Genomic DNA, 12,871 nt, shown 5'->3' with positions numbered 1-12,871 from the left:
CATTTTATGTAGTTTTCACATCCCCATGTTCACCACACGTATCATTCAAAGTCACCCAGAGTAAGAAACAGACCACACACAAAACAGTGATGACTTTCTTGTGGTATGCAGATAAAGTTATTTGCGTTTTGATGAAAGTCTCCCCTGCCCACCAGCCCAGTAACTATTATGCTGTCTCGCTGAGGTTATTTGCAGACCATTTTCAGGGTGTTAGTTACTGGCTAAAATTAGCATTACACTCTTGACCAAATCCTCTTTAAAAACTGTTTGTGAAAAGCTTTAGCTGTGTACATTTCAGTTTTAGTAAATGTTCAATTATGCATATATTAACCGTATAACTTTAATTAAACATTATTCAAGTTATGTTAAACATATTTTATATGATCTTTGCATTTTAAGACTCATTCTGTGTAGAGAATCTGCAATCATTTGTATTTTGTGTCTTTGTATTGCAGTCGGTGGTGAAAACTGGACGTTTGCTCATTAGTCATGAGGCCCCAATAACTGGAGGGTTTGCTGCTGAAATCAGCTCTACAGTACAAGTGAGTGTTTAGCTATTTTAGAGATTAATGTGTCATATAATGTTAGTTTAACCGTATGAAGCACGCACACAATATGTTACAATATATGTAGTTGTCCCCTTCACTTATAGTGAGTGCCTTTTACATTGTATGCACTGCTGCGTGAGTCCGAGGTTCTCATTAATTTCTCTGAAGCTTTTGAATTTACTGGTATTAGTTACACTCATGGTGCTTTCCATTGCGTCTGACTGTAATTTGACCATGCCGTATTTTGTCCAACCAGTTCTTGGACGTGGTTTAGAAGTGATTCCCAACCTTTATTGAGCCAAGGCACATATTTTGTATTCAAAATAAAATCTCTCAGAACACTACCGAACAAACATGCCATAAAAGTACCTTTAGTGAAAGAGAATTTGTTCTGCCTGTTACTGCCATAGCTCGTAATCATCATAGCTAGTTCATACATCATTCTGTATTTTAAAGAAACCAAAACCTAAAACCTGTAGAATTCTAAGGCAGATAGACATCCTTTTTGTTTAGAATGTCAGATTATTGAATTTATTGGATGGTTTATGCACAGGTGAAGTTTACAATATAATGAGGAAAGAAAAGCATAACAAAGAATGTTTAAGCATCTTCATCTTGCAAACGTCCCCGAGCTGAATGCTCTCGATAGGCAACAAAATCTTATTGAATATTCATACATAAATAGTGCCGAAACATAAGACAACTCACAAACATTAATTCTTTGTCCAGTGCAAAATAGTTACATTACTGCAGCTTCCTTCAGTCCTTTTATCAAATCTACATGTACCGCACTGCCCCATTGGAAATCAAGTGAAATAGCTGTTGAGTAGGGGTTTTAACTCATCAAGCTTCTCCAGTGACATTTAAATTTACTGAGTGACCAGCAGAGAACTAAAGCTCTTCTATCAAAGTTACTCAATCTAAATTCACATAGATTCATATATTAAAATAGGCTAAAAGGGAGGACAAGCAGTTGAAGCACGCACGTGTATGTGTCTCTACCATGTGTTATGCAAATTCCATCTTTCAGTGCAGTCAGTTTGCTCAAACGTTTCCAACTGTGCCAAGAGTATGGTTCCAAACAGTACGTGTGGGCATAACTCAAGAACAATACCAGTACTAATGGCAGCCAACAGAAGAAAGCAAGCTGTTGTCTTATCAAAATCTTGATCATGATGTAACGAAAACAGATTAGGTTGTTGAACTAAGGGGTAAATACATTTCTATCTTCTAAAATGTCCAGATTATTGTCAGTTTCTATACAGCAGTTTTGCTTCAATGTATATTTCGTTTCATATACTTTTTCGTAACATATTTTAGTACGCTCGGAATATTTGCTGGGTGAACACAATCCTGAACCAAGGAGCATAGGGCGTTTAGGAATTTACTATCAGATTCAGAGCAGAGAAAGCAAACGGAAAGCTGCTTCTTCATCCCATATTGTCTTGATATTTTTAGCACTAAATACAACATTCTTAAGCAAAGTGAAAAGATTTGGAAAATCGAGTTACAGTTTTACTCGTATATTTTGGTTACTGTCTGGATCTACCACAGTCTGTTGGAAAGAATCTGTCTAGTTGTGTTCCACTCAAAGGCTGAGAGCAAAGAAAGGGATGAAAAGGAGCGTGTGTTCAACCCATTGTCCCAATTCGTTGCACTTAATTTCAAATACAACAAATGGCAAGTATTTAGCCTTGAACGTCTGTATTCAGATGAAGACTCAAAATAGCAAACATGTAAGGAAAGGCCATTATGCAGGAGCAGGGGTGTGAAGTTTACATGCTCAACGCTTTTTTTTCTTAAGACCTACATATATGACAAAATTGTCACTTTATGACACACAGTGCTTAACAGTTTTGTTGGACAACTACTGAATGTAAGGCTTATGCTACAGATGACAAACTGTCATTGGCAGTGACCGAACTCATTTATGTTTCAGTTTTTATATACATATACACCAGTACTAACTGTAGAAGTGCTTCCACCACCGCTTTGTCTAATCTGTTTTACAAATAATATAGCACATCATTTCTTGATTCAAATTTCCGTGTTAATTAACTGTTACTAAAAATAACTTTGCAGATTCACGGATAGTTATATTCTTTCTTCCAAGCATTCTCCCCTGCACGTATGCACACGTATCAAGTTTTCACCCACATTTTCCATGTGTATTTGTGGAATTAAAGAAGAGCATTTCATATATTTGAAGATCAGTGGCAGCTGCTGGTCATTTTAATGACAGGAAGCTCAACTCCACCTTGGACAGATCATCCAATCTCCAAGCAGAAACCAAATGCCCGGGCCAGCCCACTGCCCCATAGCCCCCAAGAGACTTTGAGTGTCCAATGGCAAGAATAAATCACAGCATTTTTCCAATAACCTTCCAGTTTTGCGCAGTGGAACTACCCACTTTAAAAAGTAGCAGAAGCTCAACATGTCATAAGAAGCTTATTCAAAACTAAAGCTAAAGGTGTTCTAATGCATATTTCGTCAATTAAATGGAAAGACGTGTTCATTTATTTTTTCGTTAAACCTAACGAACAAACCAATCTGAAGCTATACATAGCTGAACCAATGAGAGAGCGACGAACCTCACTCATCACAAGGCCTGCAAAAAGGCATTCTGGAGGATAATATACAATCGGATTGGCTAAATGAAGATCCAGCAATTTCAATGGTGCGAGTGTTGCCAACGCCTGCACTTGAGGTTCTGTTGGCGTTGGATAAAATATGTCCAAGGCAGCACATCAAAGCTCAGATCCAATTGAACAAAAAAGATTAACCCACAAAAGTCTGGAAGCCAAGATACACACTACGAAAGACAAAAGACTGTAATATTACTCCTTCATAAGTTGTAAATGTAGGTCTGTGCTTTTGATAGTGTTCGGGCCTGCAGAGAGTACATGTAATGCATGTGTGTCATTCTGTAGCCTGAAATATAAAAAGAAATTCAATGTTGTTGAGCTACTGAATTTGTTGGCTGATCAGTAAATATATTGTTACACTGTAATACAGTATATCATAGCCACAGGGTCAAATACATTTTGTGTTTGAGTATGGGGTGTCCACTGAAGGAGCTCATGCTTTTCCGGCTCTCAAGACATCCTGAGTTGCAGACATTTGGAAAGATTTTGCAAGGAAGAATTAGGAAATCAAGATGTGCCGTGCTATCAGATGACAAAGAACAATGAACTTATTAAAAATACAATGAAGTATAACTTATAAAATTACATTGTTGTCAAAGCCATCCCAGCAAAATGCAAAGCATTTGTAGAGAAGCTCCAAATAAAAATATATACAGCAGTACTTTATCATCTCAGCCTCTTAACAACATGCTTCATTTATTATGTTTACATGCATAATTATGTGGACCATTTTTATCCAGTATTCATAATGTTCTTGTTTTATTTTATTTTTTTAGGAGGAGTGTTTCCTTAATTTGGAGGCTCCCATTACTAGGGTGTGTGGTTATGACACTCCCTTCCCTCATATTTTCGAACCATTCTACATCCCAGACAAGTGGAAGTGCTTTGAAGCAATCAAGAAGATGATCAACTTCTAAAGTGGAATATGGTAAGGGAGGACTCATGAAAATTTTTAACTTGATTTTTGGAGAGGAAGAATCCTGATTTCCTGCATGTACTTTATACTGTATATTAAAGCCAGTCGGGTGCAGTTTTTATGGACACTAAAAATAGTGATCAGATTAGGACTTGCGTGTTCATGCGTCACACTCTCGATTGGAACAAATTATTTTGACATGCGCAAATCAACCAAATTTTCAGAAAATAATAGTAGAAATCTTCTTCTAGTTTGACTTCCATGTCAATAAAGCACTGCTCCATCTCTTTCTACTTTAGTAGTAATTAATGTGTTTTTCCCATTTTCGCTGTTATGTTAGCGCTGTCTCATGGAGCTGCAATGTTTCATACCAGACCAGTTCAGTCTTGCGCCCGCCAAGTCTTCTGCTTGTACTAGCTTCCAGACTAATAGAAACGTGAATACAGACATCACACACATTTGTGGTCAAGGTACGTTTATTTCGACATTTCGGAATGAGTGTTTTCATACTCGCCGATTGAATTATCAATTGAGATAAACCACTCCTTATCGTTTGTAATAAAATCTTCATCGGGAGGGGCTTGATGGAGTCAGAATATTCTAAGTAGGGTGTGCACATGAAGCATTTTTATTCCAATCAGGCTTTTAATTCAAATAAATGTGAATAAACGTCACCAGTGATTAGTTTGTAATTTGTATCATTCATGTGAGGTGAAAAGGAGGTTTAAATATCAGCTGCTATCACAAGATAAATTATCCCGACATCTCTGGAATTATTTATACACAAAACAAAATTACATTATATGTACTTTTTGAAAATAAAAAAAAAACTTTTTTGTTTCCTTAATTTATTTGAATTTAATTAAACCTGCAAATGTGTCAGATAATTTTGCCGGACCCTGTACAAGTATTTTCCACCTAGACAGTCTCTTCGTTCATTCTCGTCATATCAGCTGCTATCACAAAAAAAATTATCTCGACAGCCCTGAAATTATTTATACAAGTATTTTCCAGCAAGACAGTCTTCGCAATCACTGAAATTTGAGTTTGACTTTTCACAAACCAACGTGAAAATTTAAAAGCTGTCCTACAATTGTGTACGTGGGTTGTTGGATGTGGTCAGCCCCCAAAGAGCAGACGTCAATTTGAGTGATTTCCCAAAAACTAAAAATGTTGGTTTGGCATGTTTAAAACTGGAGGTTTTGATGATTATTTTGGTAGTCCAAATGCTCTTCATTTCAGCCTCTCAACTGTAGATTAGATTAGATTAGATTAGATTAGATTAGATTAGATTAGATTAGATTAGATTAGATAGAACTTTGTTTATCCCACAGTGGGGAAATGTTCTTGTCACAGCAGCGTACAAGAGTGCAAGAATACAAGAAACTACTAGTTTTCTGAATTCTGTAGCCCTTCATGAAAGCAGGCTGATCTTATGTGTTTAATCAAAATAAAACATTTGCAAACATCTGCTTTGATTTTACAATGACCGAACCAGTAAATAAATCAGTTTCAAAAAGTCAGAAAGGTCGATGAGTACCGCATTTTCCGTATTTGGAAAGTAAACTACTTAGAAAACTTTGTGATTTAACGTTTTCAGTTTTATTTTACATTTGATGGGTGCCGTGTTTTTTCTTTGGCAATGCCTAGCGTGTCTACATGTTAAAAATAAAATTCATAGTGAGATACTTTTTATAACCACACAATGTTTTGATCCTTACCTAAATTTAGAGCATTTTTGCACAGCACATATGCCACTGCTCCACAGTTGATCATAAAAATTGGTTGTTTATGTTTGCGTATGGAGGGCTTTCTTTATTAAGAATCATTGAAAAACATATATATATATATATATATATATATATATATATATATATATATATATATATATATATATATATATATATATATATATATACACACACACACACAAACATATGTAAAATATATTTTTTTTAATTTAACTGTGTTTCTGCCGCTAAATAAAGACATTCAAAATCATTGCAATGGGCTGCAAAACTTCAATAAAGTGAATTTCCCTATTTAGGCAATACAGACCCCGATCTTTACTGTTCTTGTATTCACATTAGCAGCTTTTAGCTTCACAGAAGTGTTTATGGAGCACTGCTATGTTTGTTGGCTGAGCTTGAATGTGCGAGCCAGTACGTTCACCATGTGTTTAAAATGTGTTTCTGTCAGCAGAGAGCAGACAGCTGCTTCTGTCAGAATTCAGTGCATAGGTTCAAAACACAGACGTCTCTCACTTAAGGCATGTCTGTGTGATTTTGACATGTGTGTGGTGTGTCCAATCTAGCTTTGTTAACGTTAAAACAGATTTGCTATTCTTCTTCAGGACACCGCCAGCAATATCAGTGATCCAGATTATTAACGCTATATCGTTTTTACCCCAATTCTTGGTCGTTCAAATCCACTGCTAATGCTCAGCAGACGTACGTGACTCTGGAGGCTACGCTATTGCCTGATTGCTTCCAGGAGGGCTCAATAACCCTGCGAACTGGAGTGCTTTGAATCAGCCACACTTTGGTTTTCCCTTTTTACTTTTCATTTTGAGTTATAGTCACTGGCGAGTTGGCCTGAGGTCCCCTCAGCCATTAATAACATTCTCAATCAAATCCAACAGACGTCAGCGCTCATCCCCGCTGTTCGCCATCTCACTCCAGCAAAACTTTTCCGCCTCATCTGTCATCATGGCCAAGTGATTCACTTCAACTATCTCAACCACTCTTGTTCCAGAGCCAGCTCCTGAAAGCCCTAAACGGCGAGCTCCCCATTTTCTTCCTTCAGTGGAGAGCAGCCAAGAAAAGACACTTTGTTGACCATCCAGTAAGGAAGCTGTGTCCAGATGACTCCGTGTCCCTGTGTGCCCTCACAGCTAATAACTTTACATGACGTCTGGATTAGAAAACTTTATTCTATAATGTCCTTGATGGCAACTATGAGGACAACATGATCTATTATTATATTTTACTGTATTTGAGTTAGTCTTCTGCAATAAAATGGCATTCTGTCATTTAATTCCTGCATACTTGTCACTGCTTTCAACCCCTACCCCAAGTCCTGCTCCACACATTAGGGATCTAGAAAAAAAAAAAAAATCAATGAACACATTTGAGTGGTACAATCGTCTTTTTATTTGCTGTGTGCACACTTTTTGGCTGGCAGACTGTAGTGATGGAGTTCACCACAGTGTCAAGAACATTTTGAACATAATTTATCTTACCACATCCTCACAATGGGATAATTATAGAATATCCTCAATGTGTTTAACAACTAGATGAGTTTATTTATTGCTTTGGATTATGTTTTATTTTTCTTTAGTCAGTCTCTCCCAAAAGTAAAACATTGGTTGTCAACGTGTGTTGACTGTAACAACAAATTCCTTATAGCATTCACTTTTACATTATCAGTCCTTAAAAATAATTTATTAGTTTCTCAGTTATTAATGGTGAGTCATGAGGAATATTTATTAATACATAAAAAACCTGTCTATCCTCACAATCATATCGTATCGGCCGCATCGTAGTCATAGTTTCCTTTGGAGGGCCATTATGACTGTCAACCCAAATAAATTCATGAACTTTTCATATACTGTATAGGTGACACAACAAACTGATAACTGGTTTTGAAATCGGAGACTACTATAATTTCCGTGTGATGGCTTGACTTAATTTTTTTTAAATGATGTCTAGCATGGCCTTAAACAATATTCAAAATTGTTGAGTGGAACTGTGCAATTAGACAACTGCAGATTGCAGTCTAAAATGTCCTTTTCCCCGGAGTAATACGCTTTGCTGCAGATAAACATAAAATTATTCATGGACCAATTACTACTCTCTCAAACTGACTGTCACTTGTGGGATTCCTGCCATTGTGGGAATCATGGTTCAAGTCATCGAGAGAATGTGGGCAAAAGAACAAAAAAAAAGAGAAAAACATCTCCCTCAAGTGTGGAGGGATGATGTAGAGGACATTCTCTCCAGAACCTTTCATTGTGTGCCACCAATAGTTTGTTCATCCGCGGAGACAAATATACATATTATTGACCACTGACTGTGCAGACCATGTTTGTGTTGAAATATGCAGGAACATCTGCTTAATGCATTATCAACTCATAAGAAGTTCAACTTTAACAACAGAACACTTTTACTTAACACATGTTGTACCCCATTGGCCACTGGGCTTAGGCACATAAATTAAAATAAGAAATTCCAGAGACGTATTGTAATTCACATCTTTAGAGGTTAGATTACAAGTGTATAGGTATGTGTAAATGTGTGATTCGGATCATATTCTCAGGAGGTTTCTGTAATAAAATGAGATCAACATTAGAGATATGAACTCATCTGTCATTTTGGTCAGCGTGGAAGCGGGTCCTTTGACCATAGTGGTGATTCGGCCCCTCCTTTAGGGCGGGCTGGCAACGATGACCCTTGCATGGAAGGAAGGCCACAATATCATCTGTGCTCCCAACAGTGTGTCATTACACACTATATTTACATAAAACACACAAACCAGGGGTGGTATGTCCCACCATGAAACTCGGGGAGGTGAAGATGCTGTGGTACATAATGTGAAACCAGAGATAACTAGAGATTATCAAACCGCTTAGCCTGTCACGTGGCCTCTTGTGCACTTGAATGGTTTACTGGGTAATGTTTTATAGCATCATTACAAATTCATAACATTGCTAGGATGTATTTTTCACCATCCAGTGGATATTTTGGTAATTTATTATTGTAGCCTATGCCTGGGAGTTGAATATGACGATAAAGTGAATGATTCAGAAAGAAAATACAAACTGGATGTCATATCAGTTTATTTGACACCGACATCATGGAGAAGTGTTTGTTTTCCACCCCTCCTTTTATTTTGGTAAGGAAAATACTTTTTTCTTTTTTTTTTTATGTTCACAGTTTAACCTTAATGGAAAGACACTCTTATTACCAGGAGTCTGCATCATGAGATTGACTTATTGGCTTGTGACAACTGTTACGTTACATTGCTGCTTATCATCAGAACCGTGCTCAGACTTTTTTTTTTTTTTGACAGAAAGATCAGGCACTGGTGACAGCAGTTTCCACTTCTCATTGAAAAAGCAGAACTGCAACTGGAGGTCTTTGTCGAGTTCTTTAACCTGAAATATAATCCATTTCAACATTAGACAGTGAAGGGATTGTCATATCTTGCTTTTCTCCAAACCATAGGGTTAAATCTGTACTTGAGGACAACATTGTCTGTGGGAAGGTAGGCAAGCTTCAGTCAAGTCACATGGGATCCAGGTAGTTCCTTGGGTTTTGTGTGATGGCTTCCTAGTCAATTGCATGATTTCACCCAATACATTAGCAAGTACTGTGATGCAACTTCAGTGCTGGTATTCCCAGAATTGGTGATCTCAGGACTCCCGGGTGGTAGGGAATGCATTTACAGTACTGTAGGACAAATAACTGTGCTTGCTTTTCATGTGTCTGCCTGTCTTTGACTTGCAGTGCCTCTTCTACCTTTTATATAGTGTATCATTATTCAATTTTTACTCAGATCAATCTGCATCTGACTTATATAGTACCAAGTTGATAAAAAAAAGCTAATTCTGTGAATTGGTGATTTGTTAACAGAAGTACTGTGTGCATGTTGGGAAACTGACAATAGCCGCAGTCTGTCCTCCCAGAGACGTGTTTCCACTGCATCTGTCTTCCCAGCCCTCTTTTCCAGCTAAGACTTGGAATGGTTCACTGAATTACAAGAAAGTAATGTTAAACTGGATATTTAATATATTCCCATTTTGTGAGAATGTGATAACTTTGTTGGACATGTATAAAAGGCAGTGAGTTCAGCACCTTTGACTGTGGCTGGTATTTGTTATATAAAAAAATAAATAATGATGTGTTACACACAAATCTTACCTCGGTGACAGAAAACAAACCTTTCCAAACCACAAAACGTGTGCCACATTTGAAATAAAACCATGAGTTCAATTCCCTATCTGTAACCTTTTGCTCTTCCAGTAAATGGTTTGTGTATGATACTCCACTAGAGACTGATGAGGGAATCTGTTGTTTTTGTTCCATTTATCCTAAGCTTCACTGCCCCATTAAACATTTACCTGTTCATGCATGCGCACAGTACCTTGTGTACATGGCATATTCACTCTCTTTCATTTCAAAGACTAGTCGTGACACCGTTAAAACTTTAAAACATGTCTATCCAAATCACTGCTTTTACTTTCACAATTTGTACATTTTCTCTGATGCCTAAAGGAACCAAGAAAAAACGTATTTTGCAAACAGTTGCTATGGAGACAGGCTTGGGTGAAAAAAACACCTGGTCAGCTGGGGTAATTTTGCTTCTCTGTGTTGGCGCATCACTGACATCCTCTTGGACACAAAGCATAGTTCCATCCCCTCCCTTAGGTACAACACTAATTTACTATGTGGCAAAGAAATGATCCCCCGACCCCAATGAAGGGTCATCACATGTTACGCTCACACATGTAAAGCCTTCACACTAAGCAGAAGGCCAGCGAGTGGCTAAAGGAGGATGACTCCTTCATCACACCAACTGCAGCTCATTGAGAAGAACAAGATTGATCGTGATAGTTGATGCAACGCAAATGTTGACCATCTGGCCAAGACGGACATTAAGAGGAACAGGATGTTTCATAAGATCCAGCTCATGGTTAAGTTTTATAAACCTTGAAAGCTTTCAAAAATACAGTATCAAAGTTAGGGGCAAAATCAGGTCATTATTGCATTGCATCCAGTTTGATTTTTTTCATTTGCCGTCATGGTTTGCGATGGACAATTTCATTTACAACTTTGATAGATGAATTGCCAGAAAGCCACATGTTATGAAGTAAACATGAATAGCTCCTGACTACTTTCCTCTTGAAGAGTAGTGATTTTTTTTTAACAGTGTTTCATAAACATTATATCATTTTCTTGTCCGGTATTTGAACTGCATATTGCTTGTCATTGTTTATTGTTTTGTTGATGTTTTGCTCAAAACAGTTAAGAAAATTAGTTGCACGTTGCGATTGCACTAGATATCTACCAATCCAGCCCAAAATGGATCTCCTCCACCATATGCTGTTCTGGCCAAAGGAAATGCTTTGAAAACATGACAGAAAATTTAAAACATTAAAGGGGAAAAACGCAAAGTGTACGTCAGAGTCTGGACCTTTGCTACGTCAAAATTCCCACCAAAATCCACTTTTATGACTTTCAAACATAAAATATTTTGCAATCTAGAATGCTTTTCACTTCCTAAAAAAGTGATGTTAAGGATCCTATTTTTAGGACATACACTTCAAATTAAGTACTATAAACTATTTTCACCAAATGCAGCTGTGCATTTTTCGGTAATAATGATCACGTCACGTTTGTTGCACATCTGTTCATTCATGCATACTGTAGACATGAAATGAAAAGATATTTCTGTCTTCCAAGTCCATTCACAAACAGAGATACACTGCTCAAAAAAATTAAAGCAACACTTTGAAAACACAGCAGATTTCAATGTTGAAAAAAAATGTTGGATATCTATACGAACATGGACAGTTCAATGTCTCAGGAACAAAAGGATGCCACATCTTTTGATGGAAATAAAGGTTTTCAGCCTTCAGAGGGCTTAGTATATAGACACCCCAAAAAATGTGGCAGGCTCATCCATTTTGCCTAAATTCAATTTCTGCAACTCAAAATTCTTTTCAATATCTTGTGTGGCCCCCATGTGCTTGTATGCATGCTTGACAACGTCGCGGCATGCTCCTAATGAGACGACGGATGGTGTCTTGTGGGATGTCCTCCCAGATCTGTCTAAGGGCATCAGTGAGCTCCTGTGAAGTCTGAGAAGCAACCTGGCGGCGTCTGATGGACTGAAACATTATGTCCCAGAGGTGTTCTATCGGGTTTAGATCAGGTGATCGTGAGGGCCATTCAATTGTGTCAATTCCTTCATCCTCCAGATACTTTCTGCATACTCTTGCCACATGAGACCGGGCATTGTGGTGGATCAGGAGGAACCCAGGACCTACTGCACCAGCGTAGGGTCTGACCATGGTTGCAAGGATTTCATCCCGATACCTAATGGCAGTCAAACTGCTGTTCCCTAGCCTGTAGAGGTCTGTTCGTCCGTCCATGGAAATGCCTCCCCAGACCATCACTGACCCACCACCGAACCGGTCATGCTCTGGAGATTGTACTGGGAGACACATCAAATCTTCTTGCAACAGCATGCATGGAAGTACCATCCTGGAGGAGTTGGACAATCTACGTAACTTCAGGAGGGTTAAGAAATCGCCTCATGCTCCCAGTCGTGATAATGACTCTAGCTAAAGCCAACACTTGTGGAAAAACAGTTAAACTTGAAATGGCCTCCACCTGCAAAACCAGTCCTGTTATGGAGACCATCTTGTTGTTGCCCCTCTAGTGCACCTGTTGTTAATTAAAGAGCTGTGGACGAACAACTTGTGACTATGCTTGATCCTGACAATGCACTTTTTCCTGTGCATCTGACAGTTCCTGACTCAGAAGTATTTTTGGCGCAACCATCCTTCACATCCAAACTCATGCTTGAAAGCTTAACTCTAGTTTGAAACCCTAACCCTAGTTTGAAACCCTAACTCTAGTTTGAAACCCTAACCCTAGTTTGAACCCCTGACCCTAGTTTTAAAACCTAGTTGGAAACCCCCCAGGGGTGGGCAATTCCGGTCCTGCATGTTTTATGGGTCTCCCTGCGGCAATACA

General features: G+C 38.1%; 1 protein-coding gene across 6 annotated transcripts in view; it reads left to right on the top strand.

The window, feature by feature from the left end:
* Window positions 1-9,963, top strand: part of bckdhb (branched chain keto acid dehydrogenase E1 subunit beta) — a 35,123-nt gene extending 25,160 nt beyond the window's left edge. Inside the window, exons 9-13 of one of the 6 annotated variants that reach the window (XR_007483720.2) lie at window positions 456-542; window positions 3,970-4,121; window positions 9,180-9,243; window positions 9,335-9,374; window positions 9,743-9,963. Coding sequence is in view for 4 of the 6 variants with exons in the window: in XM_049729546.2 (XP_049585503.1) it covers window positions 456-542; window positions 3,970-4,110 (228 nt within the window). In the remaining 2 variants the exon portion in view is untranslated. Of the gene's footprint in view, window positions 1-455; window positions 543-3,969; window positions 4,122-4,449; window positions 4,791-6,750; window positions 7,146-9,179 lie in introns of those variants that run through there. The other 5 variants (XR_007483719.2, XM_049729546.2, XM_049729545.2 and 2 more) reach the window with 5 other exon arrangements.
* Window positions 9,964-12,871: the final 2,908 nt, after the last annotated feature.

This window comes from Syngnathus scovelli, chromosome 9, assembly GCF_024217435.2.
Source record: "Syngnathus scovelli strain Florida chromosome 9, RoL_Ssco_1.2, whole genome shotgun sequence".
Classification (NCBI taxonomy): Eukaryota; Metazoa; Chordata; class Actinopteri; order Syngnathiformes; family Syngnathidae; genus Syngnathus; species Syngnathus scovelli.
This window is presented reverse-complemented; position numbering and strand designations above follow the sequence as displayed.